The sequence below is a fragment of the Ovis canadensis genome, chromosome 3, assembly GCF_042477335.2.
Source record: "Ovis canadensis isolate MfBH-ARS-UI-01 breed Bighorn chromosome 3, ARS-UI_OviCan_v2, whole genome shotgun sequence".
NCBI classification, from domain to species: domain Eukaryota; kingdom Metazoa; phylum Chordata; class Mammalia; order Artiodactyla; family Bovidae; genus Ovis; species Ovis canadensis.
Genome location: NC_091247.1, coordinates 219,745,332 through 219,766,948, shown reverse-complemented (window position 1 = coordinate 219,766,948; position 21,617 = coordinate 219,745,332). Strand labels below are relative to the sequence as shown.

General features: G+C 53.2%; 1 protein-coding gene across 13 annotated transcripts in view; it reads right to left on the bottom strand.

Moving 5' to 3' along the window:
- Positions 1 to 3,676: 3,676 nt before the first annotated feature.
- Positions 3,677 to 21,617, bottom strand: part of ERC1 (ELKS/RAB6-interacting/CAST family member 1) — a 272,710-nt gene continuing 254,769 nt past the window's right edge. For 7 of the 13 annotated variants that reach the window (XM_069585925.1, XM_069585924.1, XM_069585927.1 and 4 more), the window contains one exon: positions 3,677 to 8,505. In XM_069585925.1, coding sequence (XP_069442026.1) covers positions 8,368 to 8,505 — 138 coding nt within the window. In that variant the 3' untranslated portion in view covers positions 3,677 to 8,367. The remainder of the gene's footprint in view (positions 8,506 to 21,617) is intronic. The other 6 variants (XR_011256198.1, XR_011256200.1, XR_011256197.1 and 3 more) reach the window with 1 other exon arrangement.

Sequence of the window (21,617 nt, the reverse complement as noted above, 5' to 3'; positions counted from 1 at the left end):
GAGGCGTCTGGGAGTGGCTTGGGCTGGAGGCGAGGCTGTCCTGGGGGAGCCCCTCTGCCCAATCTCTGCACCATGATCCATCCCGTCCATCCTGGGAGGTGCTGCTTCCCAGGTCTGAGGATCTCAAATAGCTTCCTGTTTTGTGAGAGGCCAGGTAGGGCCCCCATCCTGGGAAAGGGGAGGTTCCCGTTCCAGCAGGTTTGGGGAGGGGCATTTCCTGGGTGTCCAACGCCAGCTGTTGCAGGAGAGGATGGGAGGGCAGCTGGGGCTCCCTGTCCTGCGTGTCTCCCAAATGCCATTCAGGGGGCACCTGTGGCCAGTCCTGGGCCAGCTGGAGTGGCTGCTCCTCCCCCTTACCTGGAGTCCTGGTGGCTGGAGGCTCCACTGGTTGAAGAAGGGGCGTGAGGGAGGGTGAAGGGAAGGATCCCAGGGTGTGAGCCTCCCCACTCCCGCTGGCTGAGGCTCCACCCGCTTCCCCCTCTGATTCCTTCTGGATTAGCTCAGGGCGGCTTCACCCCAAAGACCGTCCAAGTTGGCAACAGCCACATGTCAGGCTGCTTGGCTTTTAATAAAATTTATGATTTAAATCTTGTGCTCTTAACACCTTCTTTGCAAGCCTCCAAGGGGAACAAAAATGTTGAAGCTTTTTACTCATTTCCTTCATCGCAGGGAGACCCTCACACTGGGCCAAAGCCTGTACGGGGGTGTGTGAACCCGGAGTGCACACATGCACACACGTGCACACACACACACACACACACTCTTGGGGAGGGGAGGGACCTTTACAAAGACCAGTTGCATCTCAGTCCCTGGCAAGTTCCCAGAACATCCATTGAGCCTTCAGTACAGAGACTCTTCTGAAGCAGCAGCACCTGCCTTAGACACGGAGTCTCTGCCCCCTGGCCGTGAGGTAGGAAGGAGCCTCATCAGTCAGCTCAGGGGCACTGAAGGAAATCCCATGACCCTGAGGACCTGAGCCCAGGGGGTGCAGATGGTGAGGCCTTCCACAGTGAGACCTTCGTAGGGTCCCGAGCTCCAGGGTGAGGCCCAGACTGCCCCTCTTCCCAGCTGCCCTGGCCCTGAGCAGGGGGCAGCCGGGGCCCCGCAGGCTGGCTCTGAGGTCCAGCACGCAGGGGAGACCGCCTTCTAGCAGACACCCAGCTAATGCACGTCCGGCAACACAGCTGTGGGACCATCCTGGAGTTAAAGCTCGTGGGAGACCTGACGAGAGCAGGCTCATTCCTGTGCCTGGAGGGTTCTGCTATGAGCCCGAGTATGCACCACTATATTCGGGGCCAGAGGAGGAGCAGACGCCCGCCCTCAGCGACTTTCCAGCCGCCGGCCTGGGCGGGGAGCCGGGGTCAGAGTGTTTCCGCAGCGTCTGCAGGTTCCAGTCCACGCTGAGGGCCGCAGGCTGGACTCCGCAGCGTTGACGTCCTGGCTCAAGAATCCGGCGTCAGGTTCCCGTCTCCCGGGTGTCCTTTGTCACCGTGACTAAGAGGCGGGCGGACAAAGCCCGCATTCAGGAGCCCATCCCTGGGAGACTGGCGCAGCCCGGCCAATGAGACAGCACATTGGCATCTGGGCTTTGCCCTCTAAAGCAGAAGCCAAGTGACTGCTGGCATCTGACGCCCTCGGCTGAGGGCACCGCGGCCAAGTTCCGGCGGGGGGTCAGGTGCTGGAACAGGGCAGGTGAAGAGGCTGGTGACCCCTACCGGAGAAACCCCCTCTCCAGGCCTTGTGTCCCCATACCTGTGGCAGTCGGCATCCTTATCCCTGTTTTAAAATGAGGAAACTGAAGATGAGAGAAGCCAGGTGAATTCTTGAGGCCACAGCCTGACACACAGCACAGACCAGAAGGCGATCCTGTCGTCTGACTTCTGGACCCTCGCCTTCCCGTGCACAGCCGAGGTTCCCATGGGCCAAGCCCTGCTCTGCCCTGGTTCCCCGCCCGTCCAGCAGGGTGGGCATCCACTGGCCTGGCCTCTCCTGGACAGCCAGCCGTCAGGCCCCCTGGGGACGTCCCACAGCGGCCCCACTGACACAGGCTGAGTCGCTACTCATGTTCTCTCTTCTCCTGAAGTGTCAGGAGGCTCCCGAAGCCGCGGCTCATCCTGACTCTGCACTGTGGCAACAATCCAAGGAAAGCCAGATGGAGCCCCCAGCTCCCATCTCCCTGAGCCGTTTGGGGGTGGAGGCCACCCGTTTCCCACCCACAGCTCTGGAGTTGGGGGGGGGGGACGGACACCACGGCTTCCGACCAAAGTCCGAAAGGAGTCCTGAGGAATTAAGTCACAAGAAAAGGAAACTGGAGCCCGAGCCGATCCGGCAGGAGCTGCCGTCTTCAGCGACACGCACGGGCCGGTCTCCGTGTCCATGTCCTGCTGGGGGCTGCCTCCGGGTGCCTCTGCTGGGTGGTCTCAGAGCAGCTGCAGACCTGAAGAATGCAGTTCTCTGCTCTCAAGCAGGAGAAACACAATCACCCATTATCCTCATCGTGGCCTGTGACCTAGAACATAGCGGGGCTGAGGTCAAGGGCGGCGGAGGCTCTGGGTTGCGAGTCCAGGGCCCTCTCCCACACTCCTCCAACACCTGGGAAAGCGTGTGGATCTCAAACCAGCTTCCTTGGAATGCTCCCTCAGCGTCTAACCAGCTCCTAATTGTCTTCGAGCCAGCCCGAGAGGCTCGAAATCATAGTCTTCCCCAATCCAGAGAAGAAACCAAGTTCACGGACGGAATTCTCCACTGCAAGTTCTCCTCTCACGTGTTCTCCTTACACCTCGTGGCCTCTGTGTCCCTCTGTCTGCAGCTGAGTGGGTGACCACGGGGCGAATCAGCAAGCAGAATGGCAGGATGAATGGGAGACGCTGGGACAGCTCGCTGTGGGTGACACACTGGCGCGTGGTGACGATTTCATTTATGCAGCAAAACACACATCCTGCAGTGAGACTGTGCCCACTCCAGGCCTTCCCTGCTGGAGGGAGAGGCCAGGCAGAGCCGGGTGTGGGCAGGGTTGTGGGAGGGAAGTGTTCGGCCCATGTGCCATCATCAGTGGGCTGCAGAACCTGTAAGGAGAGGGAAGGAACGCGGCGAGCGGGCTGAATCCTTTGTGCGGGAGACAAAGTGAAGCAGGAAAAAAACTCTCAGCAAAGTGCCCAGAACTTCTCGACATCAGGCCCAGAGCCGCCAATCTTCCCAGCAGATGGTCTTGGCAGACCCCCATGCTCCCTTGTTCCCGACCCCCGTTCTGTCTGATTCTGCGGCTCATGTGGTCCAGGGTATACATGTCAGCATATATCCCGGGGTTGGGGTGGGGTGGCTCCAGCCCAATCTGAACCAGACCCGTGGACACAGCTCTGGGACAGAGTGAAGTGGGGACCCTGGCTCGGGCCTCAGTGTGCAAACCATGAAGCACAGGAAGGGGGGCGGTCAGCCCCGAGTCCAGGTGGATGCCCAGAGGGGCTCCCCCTTTTCAGAGAGTCACTGTCAGCCTGCCAGGGCTGGGGTGCTGTCCACTCCTCTGCCCTCCTGTGACCCAAGCATCCCTGCTTCCTAGGGATCTCCGGTGTGGCTGACCGCGTGGGGACCGCCGGCCTCTCCTGCCTTTCTAGCATCTGAGGACACATCCTACCTGGATGAGCTGACTGCATGAGGCTCAAAGAAAAACAGCACGCGATTTTTAAATAACTTTATAATTTCCTGATGGATTTAGTTTGTGAATAAAAAAGAAAAAAAATGAACAAAGTGTTTACAATAGTTATCAAGGCAAAGTCGACTCTAACAGTTTCTCTGTGACGTCATGATTGTGTCAGTGACACCGCCGGGCCGGCGTGCAGTGGACGGCGGTGGTGGGCCCGCTCAGACACCACCCCCTCGGCCGCTCCTGTTGCCGAAAGGACTCAAGCTGCAGGGTCAGCGCCCGGGGCCCTGGCTCCTCAGCCGGGGCGGCTCTCCCTCCTGAAGCCAGGGAAAGGGGAACCGTAGGAGACCCCAGTCTATGCCTTGCATACCTGCTGGGCTCGAGTGCCCTGGGCTGCCCCTGGGGGTCCAGGGCATGTGCAATGCTGCTGTGGGGGGGGGAGGCAGCCCCACCCGGGCCGGCTCTCTGGCTCAGCGGGGGACACCTCCTCTCCTGGCCAGGCCGTTGCTGGGGCCCAGCCTGGGGCGGGGGTCTCGTAAGCTTTCAGGGAAAGGCTGCAGGGACCGATGCCAGAGGGGCTGGGCTCTGAGCCGGCCCCCCACCCAGACTGCAGGCTCAGGCTGGTCGGGGATTGGCCCATCCTGGATGGGCCCCAGAGAGTATAGCACCAAGTGGGCAGGAGGAGGCTCTGTGGCTGGTGCGGAGCTCAGGGGCCAGCGGCAGGCCCCGGTGACCACGTGGGACCCGGCACACCGGGCAGGGGCCAGTGGTGGGGTGAGGGAGCTACAGGGTCAAGGATCTGGGAGCCTCCGGCAGAGGCCCTGAGGGTGGATAGGCAAGCCAGGCCCCAGGAGCCTCTCCCGAGCTCAGCGGCCAGTAGCCTGCCTGGATCTGGACCTGGCGTCTCCCCAGTGGCCGGCCGGGCTGCCACCTCGGCCACCTTATGAGAGGCGGTGAGAGGCGGTGTCTGGCTGCCCCAGAGCTCGAATTCCTTTGTTAACATGATATTGGTTTGATTTTTTAGAAACACAGCTCTTTAATTTTTCAGTTCTACTACTACTCTGTAATATCTTAATAATCTCAACAATGGACACAATGGAACTGCCCCGATTCTCTGAACCACACAGACAATATCGACAAGCAGAGAAACGAAAGAGGAGGTGGGGAGGGACAGGAACCCACTCCCCATAAATCAATCCCTAATCCACCGCTCCCCTGGGGTCAGGAGGAGAAACACCTATGATGGGGGTCACAGCACTCTCCACACACGCTGGGAAAAACCAGGAGACACTTGGGTTACAGTTTTGACACTAAAAAGTTTGGAAAGTTTTTGCTTAAAAAGCACAGGACAGCCATTTTGTTCAGAAGGATTTTCCCTGTTTTCTTACTGTGTTCCCTTAGTGTCCGGGGAGGAAACACCAGATTCCTCTCAAGACCTTTCTTTGATGGTTGCACCCCTGCTGAGGGGTCAGGGCTGGCAGTGGTGGGGGGGTCTGGGTCTGCATGGCCGGCTACCCCTCCCTCTTCTCCCCCTGGCCCCCTACAGCCCAGCGCTCTGCCGCTGATGGGAGATGAGGCTGGGGTGGGGTTGGGGGCCCACACAGGGTCCATGGGGACTCAGGAAGAGCCACTTGAGCCCAAGTCCACGCTTGCTCTTTCCCTGCCCCGGAGCCTTTGCTGACATGGTGGAGTCCACAGTGGGGAGGGAAGGGCACGCAGGTTGGGTCAGCAGCAAATCCTGTCAGCAGTCACCGACACCTGGAGATGACTTCCTCTCCTCTCGCTGCTGGAAAGCCCAACAGACCTTTCTGGACACAAAGGGTGAGCCCAGCTGCTGCCGTCCAAGCTGGAAGCGCCTTGGGTTCCGTCCACTTCACTCGTGGTCCTAAGACGAGTTAGGAAGAAGCAGCTCTCAGGCCGCCTTCAGATGGTCAGGTACATGGTCAAGGTCAGAGGTGAGATCGAACTGTGGAGCCCCGCTCCCTTCTTCACATGTGACAGCCCAACTGACGTCTTCTCCGTTTCAAACAGCGTCCACACCTTGGCACCCAGATGCGTCATCACGAGCCCGGCAAGGGCCTGCGGCGGAAGGGCAGGACCCAGGAACCATGCGAGGCTTCTGCTCTGCACCCCAGCTTGGTGCCACCCACTCTCCTTCTCACTGCCTGCCGTGACAACTGTTACCTGGGGACAGAGTCCGAGGTGCTCAGGGCAATGAGACGTGCCAATGGGATGGAGGGTTTGGTGAGCACGTTAGGCGGCCTGCAGCACGTCTCCAAGGTCACAGACCTTCAGGAGCAGCTCGTGACCTCGTACAACCATGAAGTCAGAAGAGGTCAGGGGATACAAGGCTTGTGTGCTGGAACTGCGCCTTCAGCAATCGTTGGCTCAGAGAGAGACCTACACTCAGTAAGATGCTAAATGCTGGAGATTACATTCAATTTGCCCTCGTGGTATAGGCAGGTCCTTGCTCACTATTAAACTTCAGCCAGAGTTGACCCTCATCCAGGACCAAACAGCCCCCAGAACCACTGAGGTGTGACCACCCAGGCAGAGGAGAGTCCTGCCTGGCTCAGGGACAGACAGATGGTGTCCCCCCCGAGTAATCCTCTAGGTATCCACAGGCAGGCAGCAGGGACCGTATCTGACGGGGAAGGTGGACCCAGCAGGGCCCGGGGGACCACCAGAAGCGCTGGTCAGGCTGCTGCCCTGCATGGGGCCTCTTCCTCCTGCAGGCCAGGGAGGAGGTCCTTCTACCTCGGTTCTCCCATTGTGGTGGATAATGTGAGATTCCAGGACTCCGGCCCTAAAACACTGGAGCTTTCTAAGTGATTTATGGGCAGTGCAATAAATAAATGGGGTTGAGGTAATTGACCACGAACGGCCACCACTTACTGTCTGAGCCCTGCAGCACCCCTGCTTTGGCCAGCCCGGCTATCAGGAAGCATCTCAGTAAGAAATTTATGAACAGAGTCCATTTAAACCTTTGATAAGGAGCACTCGACAGCTTCTCACGGGGGGAAGCTGGTTTATGGCGGGGAGTGGGGGCTGCTGGAGATGTGACCATATAAGTTAATGGGACCGTCACGGGCTACTGGCGGGAAGATACGGGACTGATGGCTGTGACGACCTGACAGGCAGCCTCGGATTCTCTGGGTGAGTAACTGGGGCAGGGGAAGGAGAAAACCCATTTAGCCCAGCAACTCTTTATCAGAGGATGCGAGCGTCTGCTGGGTGTCTGGCTGGAGAGGTGATCAAAGGGCAAGATTCGGGTTAAGTGGTCTGTTTCTCGGTGCCCGATATTTATGACTGCCACCATCTATGCTTGGGGAAGACGTCAATACTCTCAACCAGATTTGCAACTTTGGGGTCGATTTTCTGATCTGCAACATGGAGCCGGCCAAGTTCCTTGAGAAGCACATGATGTGCAGAGAAGACATCGTCCACCATCGTAGCCCTTTACACAGCACGCTCCTTCAGGGGAACAAACCCCCAAATTCTGAGTCATCAGATGGGATCCTATCCTACAGGCTAGTAACTGATACAGCCTCTTGCCACCCAAAACCCATAAATTCCATTATAATGAGAAACGCTGATTTCTGGAAGATTTTTCTGGAAAAGCTGCCCTCTATTAAGACTTAAGATCGGACCAGGTGCATCTCATAGAATCCCCGACCCTGCCCCATCCAGAGGCTGCCTTCATGGCTGGTGCCTGGCAGCCACGCAGGCCCTTCATAAACACGGCCTGAGCATTAGAGGGGAAGGACTGCATGTGTGACGAGCGACATCCGTGTGCAGCAGAGGCTGTGGGTCAGGATGAAGGCTGCAGCGGCCAGGGGACAGCGGGGCGAGGCGGGGCGTGCCCAAACCTGGAGTGCAAGGGAGGGGTGGGCTGGGGGGAGGCAGAAGCACTCTTCAAGGGCGAGACGGAGACGTTCCGGGGAAGCCAGCCTGACCCAGAGGACCGGTCACATTCTACAGAAGCAGAGCTGCGGGCGTGGCCACACCGCCCTCTTCTCTTTCAGTCACGGACGTGATCCAATGAATGCATCAAGCAAGAGCGACTCACCCAGAGGCTGAGGACAAGCACAGGACCAGGAGGCAGGGAGGCCGGTTCCCCGAGCGCCCACCCACAGGCCTGCCCAGATGCCTCTTGTGGACAGTCACCAGCACGGACAGGAGAGAAGAGTTGGTCGGCTCCAGGTCCCTGGTCCCTCTCCCCCTCCTCTCTTTCTGTTAATACTCTTTTTGGGATTTTTTTTTTTTTTTTACCCTTTTAGGGGAAAGCACCTGTTCTGGTACCAGAACACGTAGCGCTTAGGTCCGCAGTGAAGCATCCCCCAGAAAGCCGAGCTCCGCAGCATCCAGACTCTGTCCTCATGCCACGGATGGGTGAGGGGGGCTCTCCCCGTGTCCCCATCAGGGCACAGCTGCCAGCGTCCACAGGTCACTGCTGATGGCCGGAGGGCAGCTCTCCACAGAGACTCGGCTGCTTGCCCGGCTGGGATGGCTGGACAGTTAGTGGGGGGACGACACCCAAAGAAGGAAGCAGGTTAGAAGACAGGTGAGAAGCGGCGCTGGCGCCTCACTGGAGGGATTAAGCGAGACGGGACAGGGTCTGTAGTGTGTCTGGTGCCAGGAGCCTAGGGCCCGGTTCCTCGCATGCCTCCTCTCCTGGCTCCTGGGTTCAATGCTTGGGCTGCTGGGCCGGCTGTTCCCGCGAGGGGTCAGGATGACTCTTCCAGGGCGTTGACCACCTGCTCCAGGATGTCGGGGCAGTGATCCGCGATTTGCTGCAGGACGGCGTTGGCAAACTCCTGCAACTCGGCGTTGTCCTGCTCACCTTTCTCCTGCTCGCTCTGAAGCTGAAAGGAGAGACGGATTCAGGTGAAATAAATCAAGCCTGTTCACACTGAGTTCAGAATTACCCTTCGTTAACAAAGGAAGGATGCTGGCAAACACATGGATGAGCCTGGAGGGCATCGCGCTCAGTGAAATGAGCCAGACCCAGAAAGACAAACAGTGCGTGGTATCTACCTACACATGGAACCCGGAGGAGAAACGTCAAGTCAGACTCGAGCAGCAGAGAAAGGGACAGTGGCTGCCAGGGCCTGGAGGTGTGAGAAACACAAGTAGGGGGTAAAAAGGCACAAACTTTCATTTCCGAGATGAATGAGGTCTGAGGTGTAATGCACAACCTGGTGACCACTGTCAACAATACCGTGTCACACACTGAAATCTGCTAGGAGAGCAGGGCTTAGGGGTTCTCACACAGAAAAAGAGGAAATCGTGACACAGCATGTGTTAATCAAAAAGCTGGAGACTGTCCACGATGTCTGTGTACATCACACTATCAGGTGTACCCCTTAAATATATTACCATTTTGTCAATTTTAGCTCAGTGAAGCTAAAAAAAGAAAAAAAAAAGATGAATAAGAGTCAGTTTCCATGTGAAGTCTTCCTGTATCAGAATTAACAATTAGGAAAGTATAGGAGTATCGAATGTCTCCTCTTGAAGATGAAGGATAGAGGCTGGTCCAAGGCCCCCAGAGGGTGACCTGCAAACCTGGGACCCCATGCCGGTGCTCTCACTCCAGGAACGTCCTCCCACCGGGCCACACCGTCACATTCAGGCCCAGGAGGGGACGGGGCTCATGCGCGATCAGACAGGATCATGCACACTGGTCCCTGCCTGAGGGAGGGCCCCGGCCCCCGCCACGTGCTTCTGCTCAGGGCATGGGACTCCCTACCTCAGGCCCGCTGACTGAGCCAAAGAGAAGCCGAGCTTGTTTAGAAGGGTATCTCCTGTTGTTTAAACACTCTCTGACACTCCTCCACACACTGCACCAGCATGTATGAGGGCCTACTCTGTGCTCAGTGCTGGAACGCAATGGACTTGACCCTTGAGCCGAGCAAGTACACAGATGACTACGACCCAGCCAGGAAAGGGCGGTGACCGAGGCCTGAACATGCGGCGAGGCAGACAGGACGATGCCCGAGTCACCCTGGGGGGAGTCCCAGATGTTCCTGAAGGCTAAACCGAAGTGCATCCGGGATAGAAGCAGTGGTTGAGCGGACAGAACAGGTGCAGATGTGCAGAGCCATCTAGGGGTGTGGGTCTAGGGACGGTGAGACACACCCCTCCCCCAGCAGCTGAGCATCAGGCAGGGGCCGGAGTGCAGAATGGCAGGGGTGAGGCTGGAGGGACAGCCTGGGGCCAGGCAGCGTACACAGAGCTAAGGGTTCAGGTTTCATCTGGTGAGAACCACAGGGCGACAGCAGCAACCAGAAGCCCCCAAACTTTAAGACAGCACAGTGATGCGATCGTGTCGTTTTCTCAGAAGGCAGTATGAAGTTGAAGCAGGCCACACGGGTGGAAGAGCACGTCCAGGGAGGCCACTGTCACGAGCCCAGGGGAGAAAGAAGGAGGAATACAGGTTTGGGTGGGAGGGCATGGGAACAAAGAGGGGCAGGTGGGTGGGAGAATTTCCTAAGGCTGGACTCGTGGGAGGTGGGGTTACATGAGAGAAGGCAGAGAACAAGGCAGATGAGCCTGAAAATACAGGAGGCAGAGCAGGTTTTAGGGAAGAAAGGAAACTGAAAACTGAGTTTAAAGTGTAAACACACAGACTCAGGAGTGAGGCTGGCTGGGACTCAAGCTCAGCTCTGCCAATGACTGGTCTGCATGACCTGGCCCCCTTGGAGCCTCAGTTTCCTTGTCTGTAAAAAGGAACAGTGATATTACAGGGTGGTTTTAATGCCTTAATATTTGTATAAAGTACAGCACAATGTCTGACACACAGAAAGTGCTTGGGAAATGTTAGATGCTGTTATCAAAACTGTTACTGCTGTTTTTTATTACGCAGATAAGATAACCCAGAAAGAGCATGTGGATTAAAATGCAAAAAGAAGCAAAGTTTCAGTTATACTGTTGACAGAATCTGGACGCTCTGAGCCAAGAATGAGCATGCTGCTTTTTCAAATATATCAAAGAGCCAGGGACAGATTCAGAGCTGGTGATCTTCTGTTAAATGTTGAAAAAAGACCAGAATGTCTGGTCCCGAGTGTCTGGCAAGGGCCAGGTTCAGACCGCGCGAAGTCGGGTGCGTCCCGAGCTCTGGCTGTGTCACGTGACTGCGAGTCTCCGAACCGGGGAAAGCGAGGGGGTCAGGTGCCTTGTGAACACAGTGGCCCGGGCCAGAGCCCCCGGCTGCGATGCTGAGGTCTCTCCTACCACGCAGGGCGAGAGAGGCGGTTATGAGGTTGTGGGGCTGCTTCAGCTTCTTATCTTGGGCTGGAGGATAGATAAATGCTCTTTATCTTATTCTTTGTGGGCTGTGATGACTGACTGTGCGTGTCCCCTCAGATCCTCATGTTGAAATTCTCATCTCATTGTGATGATGGTCTGAGGTGGGGGCGTTCCGGAGACGCTTGGACGTGAGGGTAGAGCCCTCATGAATGAGGTGAGCTCAGAGACCGGCCTCCCTCCCTCTCGTGAGGACCTGAGAAGTGAGCCATCTGCAGCTCAGAGCACAGCCCTCCGTAGAACCAGCCTGTGTGCCAGGATCCTGGGCCCGCAGCCTCCAGAACCTTGAGGAACAGACCTCTGTTGCTGATAAGCCACCCAGCTTACAGCATTTTGTTATAACAGCCTGACTAACATAGCGAGTAGTGCTTTTAAAGAAAGCTATGAAAGGGAAAAAAAGGGGGAGGATTTGGCTAGTCGAACATTTAAAATAGTTGTATGGACTCAGAAAAGATATAAGTAAAAATACAAGTTTTTGCTTGGGAAATGTTTAGAATAAATAAAACAAAACAAACAAAGGATTGCTATCAATATATTAATGAAAATGATAACAATAATCCTAATGCAATAGAAAAAATGGGCCGAGGATATGAACCAAAAACTCACAAAAGGAATGTAAATGGTTAATAAGCACATTAAATGATAGTTAGCGGTCGTGAATAATTAAAGAATAGCAAATTAAGCAAGATAGGGTTTTGTTTTTTCCCCTCTCCCATCACACTGGCAACAAAAGCTACAAAGACTTAACAATCAGTGTTGGTAAAGACCTGAGGAAGTGGGCCCTCATATATACCACTGATGAGAATACAGACTGGGGTGCACTCTGGTCTCTTCAACCAAATTTAATTGCATGTGCACTTTATGTAAATAATTCCACTTTCTAGAGTATATTCTAGAGAAAATATCAGTAAGAAATTCAAGAATGTATGCACAGGGATGTTTACCAAGGCAGTTTGTAAGAATGAAACTTTTTTTACTGACCTCAGTGTCGACCAAGAGGTGAGAGAGGTCTGTATGTTTGGGCTTATGCACAGAAAAATGTATGGACAAAGACAGACAGAAGTATGAAGAGTGGTTAGTCTGAGTGGATGGAATGATTTGTATTTTACTCTGCATACTTCTGTACTGTTTAATACCCACAAGTACTGTCGATCTTACTAAAAGAAATACGAATAAAAATATGTAATATAAATATTCAAAGCTGCATGTATTTTTCAAATGTGTAACTGTTACATATTCTAAGACTAAGAGAAGAAACCAACAGAAATGTATACAACATTCATTCAAAAAGTACTGATTGGTTCGCCATGAAAAGGAATGGAATTCTGACCCAGGCTACCACATGAACTCTGAACACACTATGCAGTGTGAAAGAAGCCAGTCACAGAAGGCCGCATTCTAGACGGTCCCATTTTTATGAAATGTCCAGGCAAGGCAAACTCAGTGAAGGGGTGGCCAGTGCTGTCCAGGGCGAGGGCGGGACGGGGTGGTGGGAGGGCCTGCGGACCGACGAGCACATTGAAAGCTGGCTGTGGTGGCGGCCACACGACTCTGAGAATCATGCCTTTTAAATGAGTGGATTGCACGATATGTGAATTCTGTCTCAACGAAACTGTTAGGACACACTGAGTCCTGCTTGCAAAATCTTGCAGAGCAAATGCCCGCCGAGAGGGAGGAAAGTGCTGCAGCTTCAGCCAGGGTGGAAAGGAGGAGAAGAGGGGAGAGTCCCTTGAGGAGGTGCAGGGAGATGTTTGAAGACAGAGAAGGCTCGTACCAGACAGAAAGCCAGCAAGAGCGGAGCAGGCGCGGAGCAGGAGGAGATGCGCTCGGCTGCTCCTGGGGTTTGGGGCCACGGAAACTATCAGGTCTCGGCAGAAGTAACGCAGGTCTCCCTAGGCTGGCCGGGCATGGGCACTGCCCCCACGGCCCCCCAACCCTCTCCATGCTCTCTGTGATGCCCACCGAGGGCTCTGGCCTCCACTGCGGGAACCTCATTCTCAAAACAGTGGGGACAGACTGGAGTGAGCTGAAAGCGCGATGCAGGTACAACTGAGATGCAGGGTGAGAGGAAACGTGATCGTGACCCGCCGTCATCAGGGCTGGAAGCGGAAGGGGGAAGGGTAACAGAACTGGAGGAGGACCAGAGAGTCAGGCGTGATGGAAGAGATCAGGGGGAAAACCAGGTCAGCCACAAAGGCTATGCTTTCCCAGCATCTAATGAATGGTCTGCCTGGGGAAAGGTGCTTAGACACAGAGGTGTGAGGAGGGAGGAGGCAGTGCTCCTTCTCTGGCGGGTCTCTCTCCGTCTCTGGGGATTGAGGCTGGCTTACACTAGAAGCAGCACCACGCGTGGGCACAGCAGGGCAGAGAGAGATTCCACTGGCACTCGATCCATTACATGCTAGTTATTTCCTGTCTCGAAAAAAAAACTCAAAGACCAACCTTTCCTGTGAAACGGGAACTGCTTCTCAAACGAGGATTTCTGTTTTGACTCTGAAATGCAAAGCTTTAGTCATCTGAGGTCCGAGGAGTGCTGAGTGTCGGGAAAAGTGTCATTAAAACTTTAGACCACTTAGGGAAGAAAGGCAACGTGAAGAAACTAAACGAAGACTTGAGACAGCTGTGCTCTTGCAGCATGGGTGTGAGAACAAATCTTGAGGGGGATTAGTACCTTGTTATTTAACAGTATTTCATTAGCATGCACAGCACATGCAAAAAAAAAAAAAAGGCAGTTTCTGTGTGGTTTCAGCATGTAGAAGACGAAACAGGGAAGGTGTGTTCCGGCTTCCAAAACTGAACTTACCAGCTTGTCTCTCCATCCTTTGCCCCCTCCCCAAAGAAAAGGCCCTTAGACTTAGCACAGAGAAGGATTTCCCAAAACGTACAGACATGCAATATTGGGGATTTAAAGAAAAAGCTTATTCCATCTTAGATGCAATGCTCCTCTGTCCCTCTTCCCTTCCTTGTTAAAGTGACAAATCCCAAGTTAGTAGATATAAACTCAGCTGAGTAAGCCAATAAGATCCACCATATCCTACTCTCTTCTTTCTAATACTGGCAGGCCAGTTCTACCCCTGCAAGTACTACAGTGAAGAAACACTACTGTCTTGTTTATTTTCTTAAAAACACCATAGTCATATGCAGCGGGTAGGTTCACAGAATCTCCCCCTCTAGATACAGAGATGCAATTTTTTGGGTATGTGCTGAGAGCTTTGCATCTAAAGACAAACAACCACCACCCTAAGAACATTTCCAAATACATTTAAAAAACAAACGTGTTCCCATGAATCCCATAAGCTCCTGTAACAGCAGCATCAAATCCCATACCTCAGCATCTCTGCTTTCTCCATAAATGAACACCTAACATGAAATCTTCCCCAAGCGCCTTGGGCCTCTTCCTACTTAACCTTAAGAGAACTAACATACTCTGGAGGAAGGGAATCTTGGAATAAGAGGTGTACAGCCATCTGGCTCCAGTAGAGAAGACAGAAAATAGGGTGGGCTAAAAGAAATGGGAGGGATTTCTCTGGTCCAGTGGCTAAGACTCTCCGTTCCCAATGCAGGGGGCCCGGGTTCCATCCCTGGTCATGGAACTAGATTCCACACGCCGCATCTAAGACCTGGCGCAGCCAAATAAATAGCTTTAAAAAAAAAAAAAAAGAAAAGAAACAGGGACTTGGAAATGTGGCTGAGGATGACTGGGAGGGTGGCATCCTGTGTGTGGGTGCTACTGCTGTCCATGGTGAAGGATAGACCGCTCGGGGGGCTGGCGGCCGTGAGCCTGCTGTGCAGTCGCTCAGTCCTGTCTGGCTCTGTGCCCACACGGACTGCAGCATGCCAGGCTTCCCGTCCTTTATCTTCTGGAGTTTGCTCAAACTCATGTCCACTGTCTCATCCTCTGTCGTCCCCTTCTCCTCCTGCCTTCAGTCTTTCCCAGCATCAAGGTCTTTTCCAATGAATCAGCTCTTCAAATCAGGTAGCCAAAGTATTAGAGCTTCAATCAGTTCTTCAATGAATATTCAGGGTTGATTTCCTTTAGGATTGACTGGTTAGATCCCCTGCAGGAGGAAATGGCAACCCACTCTAGCACTCTTGCCTAGAAAATTCCATGGATGGAGGAGCCTGGTGGGCTACAGTCCGTGGGGTCGCAAAGAGTCGGACACAACTGAGCAACTTCACTCGTTGTTGGTTTGATCTCCGTGCTGTCCAAGGGACTCTCAAGAGTCTTCTCCAGCAACAGTTCAAAAGCATCAATTCTTTGGTGCTCAGCCTTCTTTATGGTCCAGCTCTCACATCTGTATATGACTAATGGAAAAACTATAGCTTTGACTAGATGGACCTTTGTTGGCAAGATGACGGGAGCCTGAGGAACTCACTACTGAGGTAACACAGACATGTCACACCCGATCTCAAACAACCCCACGAGGCTCCTGTTCCTCCTCCTCCAGGTCCCACGGCCCTGGCCCATCAACTAACTGCATTCCCAACCTCTGCCCTCCCCGGCCTCTGACCACGGCCTCCGGGGGCTCTTTCACCCCAAGCTTCTGAACCTGCCTCTCACACGTGCACGTGTGCTAAGTCGTTTTCCCTTCATTCACCATCAGACATCTAAAATAACTCTACATGTCCTACCGCTGTTTCCCATTTTCCTCCTTAACATCTAAGAATTTAGCTTTTTGCCATTTCACCAAAATTTCTCTCTCAAAAGGAAAAGGCAATGGCACCCCACTCCAGTACTCTTGCCTGGGAAATCCCATGGATGGAGGAGCCTGGTAGGCTGTAGTCCATGGGGTCGCTAAGAGTTGGACATGACTGAGCGACGACTTCCCTTTCACTTTTCACTTTCATGCATTGGAGAAGGAAATGGCAACCCACTCCAGTGTTCTTGCCTGGAGAATCCCAGGGACGGGGGAGCCTGGTGGGTTTCTGTCTATGGGGTTGCACAGAGTCGGACATGACTGAAGTGACTTAGCAGCAGTAGCAATAGCAGCAGCTCTCTCAGAAAGTTGACCACATACCTTAAATCGAGATACGACACAATCCCAGATGGGAAGGCTCAACACTGTATGAGTGTTAATTCTGCCCAAACTACCTGCCGATACAGTGCACTCCAATCACAGCTGTGGCAGGTGTGTGTGTGACTGACACGCTGATTCAGGGCACGAGAGGAAACGTAAAGAGCTCAGAGCAGCAGAATGACCACGGAGAAACAGTGCTACAAAATAGTTCTTCACGTGATTAAATATTCCTCTAGAACCCAAAGCTGAAAAGGGCTGCATTGTAATCCTTTTTATGGCTGTATTATAATTTAGTTCACTAATTCAATTATTAGAAATGTAGCCTGTTTTCACTACTACTACTATTAGTGTGTTGAAATTTTCTAAACATAAATCTATGCGTATCTATGGCTGTCTTCTTAGAATCCTGCATCAAAGGGTATCCTTTTTAAAGCTCTGGACATGTCACCAAACTGTTCAGAACAGCTGCACTAACCTTCAATCAACAGGTAAGGGTGACCGTTTCCCATCCTCCTGGTCCCCTGGGGTCACATCCACCTCCCCCGCAACCCTGCCAATGCGACAGGGCTGCTTTCATTTGCAGTTCTATGTAGTGAAGCCAAAAACAGAGGCGAAGTATTTAAAAATACGTTTATGAGGCCATTTCCTCTTTTGAGGAATTCCTGTGAACGCCCTTTTCAAGCCACGTTTCTTTTGGTTTAGCTTCTTCCTCTCTGATCTCCTGGTCACAAACCTGACCCTGGCTCTTGGATCTTAGCATCTTCTGCTTAATGCAATAGCTTCACAACCATCTCTGGAGAAGGAAATGGTAACCCACTGCAGCATTCTTGACTAGAGAATCCCATGGACACAGGAGCCTGGTGGGCTACAGTCCATAGGGTTGCAAAGAGTTGGACCCAACTGAAGCGACTGAGTACCCAGCACCGTCTCAGCCCTCTCTAAGATGGGTTGGGTTAAGTTTGCTCCTCCTCTTCCAAGATCTTAAATGATTTCCTCCCTATAAACAGAGTCCAGTCCCTCTGGCACGGCAGCCACCATCTGTCCCGTCCCACTTTCCCAGTTTCATCTCCAGTATATCCTGGTTATCCTCTGTGCTTTCGTTCTGATGCGGTTCCCTCACCCTGGGAGATGGACCATCTTATCTCCGACACCTCCGCTTCCCATCTAACTTATCCTTTGTCATGGAGACGCCCCTTGTCAGAAGTGAACACTGTTGTTGAAGCATTCATTTTGTCTCGTGTCTCAGGAGTTGGCTACATGTTTAATTCCCCAATGCTTCGGCAAGTTCCTCAGTGAATTCTTTTTTACATACCAAGGCTGCCGAGCAAAGCAGCCTGCGCAGAGCAGACAATCGAAAAACAACTGGAGGAGGAACCGAGGGAACAGATGCTAACTCCGGGGGAGGGGGAACACCCGCAACTTTTCCAAGAGCTCTTAAAGATAAACTTGAAGCATCGCCAAGTCAACACCGTCTGACGGCGAAGACCCTGTAACAGGACACGTCAACCGATCACTGAGACACCCACGCTGTTAAAGTTCTCAAAAGATGGACCGTGGGACCAGTATAGGATACCAAGCTGGCCTCTGGCACAAATTTTCTGGCTTTGTCTGCTGAATGTTATGATAATGTATTCTGTTCTTAGTAGCTATTCCAGCCCTCGCTGAATTCAGAGTAGTAATATGATTTCTAGAGGGACTCGGGCCAAGAATCACAAATGCAACAGCAACTCAATCTGGATTCTCAAAGCAACATGCACGGGAGGAAGGGAGAAGGGAAGGGCAGGGAGAAGATGCCCCACAACCCACAAAAACACGTCACGACAGGCTGGCTGTGAGGGAGACCGTGTGGGCTCCCACGCTGCCTTCCATGTCAGAGAGCAGAGCTGATGGGGGGAGACAGATCAGGACCCTGTGGGCAGGATGGAGAGGCAGGGGGGCAGCGGAGGACAGGCTGGCGGCCCTGGAAGCGGCCCAGAACCTCCGCCGCCCAGCACAGGTCAGGGAGTCAGGGTGGAGACGGCCTCTCTCCACAGCCCAGTCAAGGCCAAGGGAGAGCTGACAGAGACCCACGAAACAGGATGGTCTTAAATGAGAGCAAAAGCCTTCCTTCAAGGCAAATGGCCTTGTGTTTGCAGACACAGGATGGGGAGAGAGAAGAGGGCGGAGGGGTGGGTATAAAGGTGGGAGGGATGGTTATAAGAGACGTGACTAGACGAATACCGCTGTGCCTGGCAGTGACTCAGATTCATTCGTGTTTGTAGCTGGGTTGGTGGTGGGCGGGAAAATCACACAGAGATGCTTGGTTTGGTTTTAGCAGACAGGAATCTGAACTTGAGGTTTCTAACAGCGAGGTCCCATGATGCAGAGGCTGTGAGGTTTGAGTTGTCAATGGACATGACGACTGGAGCCTTGTAGAGGTGACGGTCCTCTATCGGAGTGGTCCTCTATCCCGGTCAGATCTAGGCTATAGCCCCCAGCCCCAGTTCGCAGGATGCTTAAACTATATTGACCCAGGAGACATGAAACAATCCAAGTCTGGATCTTTGAACAACTAGAATAAACTGCTATGTATTCTGCGATAATTATTTGCTGCTGTTGTTGTTTAGTCACTAAGTCGTGCCCGACTCTTTGTGACCCCATGGACTGCAGCCTGCCAGGCTCCTCTGTCTGTGGGATTTTCCAGGCAAGAATACTGGAGTGGGTTGCCACTTCCTCCTCCAGTGGATCTTCCAGGCCCAGGGATTGAACCCAGGTCTCCTGCACTGGCAGGCAGGTTCTTTACCATCTGGGCCAGCAGGGAAGCCTGATTATCTGCTGAATAAAACATGAAACCTACCTGGTCAGAGGGACCTGACAGCATGGTGCACACTTCATGTCCAGGCAGTAAAGACCCCATTTACTTTTCCACAGGAATCTGGTCACCTCTGTGCTTTGTGGCATCCCTCGGGCATTTGGTAACAGGGAAAATGGAAGTTGACCTTGAAGAATGTGCCTACAACCACTCCCCTGGATTACAGTAAACCGTGAAGCCCTCTCTTCCTTCTATCTCAAGCCCGGGCTTGCAGCCTGAACTTTCTGGGTTTCTTCCCAAGGTCTCCCTGACCCCAGCTGCCGGCCACCCTGCCCTGGACTCTGCAAGCTGACTGGCCGTGCTGGTGGCTGGGACACTGCGGCTGGGCCTTCTCCTCGCCCTTCCCTGCCTTGCAATGAACCTCTGCCCGGCAATGCTGGGTCTGTCTTCCTAAGGAGAGGCTGCTGCTGCTTAGGCCAGAAGTGAACAGGGTGTCACGGCTCCTCCAGGATGAATCTGGAAAGAGTCCGCTCACTCCACCTCCAGGATCCATCACCGTCGGTTCCCTAGTGACAACACGAGACTGCACAGTGACCTTCTTGAGGTGCACCTGGGGACATAAAGGACCGTCCTCCTTTCCTTCCCTCATGTTGGGTGACAAGGTGGGAGCAAAGCCCCGCCCTGAAGCCCCTCGAAGAGTGAATATCACAAATGCCACCCCAGGACTGTCAAGAGTGCATTAAGTTAAGCCCTGCACACGGGAGGTGCTCCCTACACGGCCTCTGGATGAACACGTGCCATGTGCCCTGGGGGAGGAGCTAGGCCTTCCGACGGTTAAAAACTGAGCAGAGATAAAAGCAAAGCAAGGGCGTCTTTGCTGCCCAGCACTGAAAGCCCTGTGGCAACTTCCCGCCCCAAAGAGAGTAAAGCACATCAGGTCTGCGGTGACCCTGTATCTGTACAAAGCATGCAGTTCAGTTTTCTACACTAACCCCCGCCCCACCAAAGCATCCAATGGTGGACCCACCAGACCTAAAAGCAGGCCGATTCCGAATCTGAGACTCATACGCCTGGAAGGGAGCTAACAGGACTTGCAGTTCAGTTCTCTAACCTTCAGGGAAGGTGTGCGAGGCCAGACTGGTGGAGCCAGAGGCCCAGGAAACCCAGGGTTCGTCCCCCATGCCCCAGCAGCCAGCAACCGGGGGGTAAAACTCTACTGTCTTCACACACAAGTGCTTCGGAGAGAAACAAGAGGGCCTGGCCCCACCTCAGAGGCCAGTTTCACAGGACATCTGGTCTTGCCCGCTAACCACCAGATCTCAGGGTCCCCATGTCACTCAGGGCCGCTTATCGTCTTCTGAAGGCTACAGTCAGTCGTGGTTTTGAGTCCAACAACCTGGAGGCCAGTGACCCACGGGAACTGGGCTCAATGGATGTATGGGACCAAACACAGCTGCTGACACCTGTTTCCCCAAAGTAAGCTCCCTGGGGACAGCTGGGGCCGGACCCAGGCACGGACAGTGATGGGACAGTCCGGGTTTAGATAGTTATCTGCCATAAACCACTACCAACTCCTGCTTTCTGACAATTCTCTGCTGGACTTCCAGATGTCACTAACGTACTGATGTTTCATCTCCAGCCTACTTAAATCTGGACACTTCTAAAGTATTTCCTGCCTGAAGTATTCGCCTCTGGCTAAGATAATCTGGGTTCTTCTACGTGATATTTGACCTCCCAGGTTAGACTCCTTCCTGAGAGATTCTATCCTGACACAGGTGTTACACCGTCTCTGAACGAGCTGGGGAAGGGAGTGAACAGAGAAAGAGATGGAAGACAAGCTGACAAAAGGCGGAAGTGGGAACAGACACCCCCTCCAGATACAACAGGACATTAACAGCGGTCTGACTGGCTCCCAAGATGCTGAATTTTAAGAGTCAGGAGAAGGTGGAATCCTCTCATGTAAAAATGTCCCAGAACACCAAAGGACTCTGATGTATCGTCCCGTTCAAACAACAAGCCAGCTGTGACTACAGTTGTTAACACCGTCTTATATAACCGAAATTTGCCAAGAACATAGAACTTTAAAAAAGGTAGGTAATGAGAGGTGATAAATTAACTTGATGAGGGGAATACTTTCACAAAGTCAGCAATCACCACCCTGCCCACTTAAAACATCTTACAATTTGTCAACTGTCTCCCTGTGAATCTGAAAGAACAAGCCAGGTACCTGTCATGGGGGCGGGGGGGGGGGGGCGGCGTTCAGATGCAGTGTGTCGTTAGGCAGAGATGGACCTTGGCCTGTGCCAGGCCTCCCTGAACCCACTTGCTGGTACAGAGCTGGGGGCTTGAGAATGTGTGGAGGCTTTTTTGTTTTTTAAATCTTAGGACATAGATTTTGTTAAACACATTTTCTATACTATGTAAATATTACTGCCTGTTTCTCCATGCTTCTTGTATACCTTCCAAGACAATACTATCCAACACTGATATTTATGGTTCTGGAGCACCATAGAATTTGAGTATCACACAGCTCTAGAAATTAACTTTACACTTTGTTATGCAATCTTTTGGAGAAGGCAATGGCAACCCACTCCAGTACTCTTGCCTGGAAAATCCCATGGATGGAGGAGCCTGGTGGGCTGCAGTCCATGGGGTCTCTGAGTTGGACATGACTGAGCAACTTCACTTTCACTTTTCACTTTCATGTACTGGAGAAGGAAATGGCAACCCACTCCAGTGTTCTTGCATGCAGAATCCCAGGGACGGGGGAGCCTGGTGTGCTGCCGTCTCTGGGGTCGCACAGAGTTGGACACAACTGAAGCAACTTAGCAGCAGCAGCAGCATGCAATCTTTTAGTGCTGTA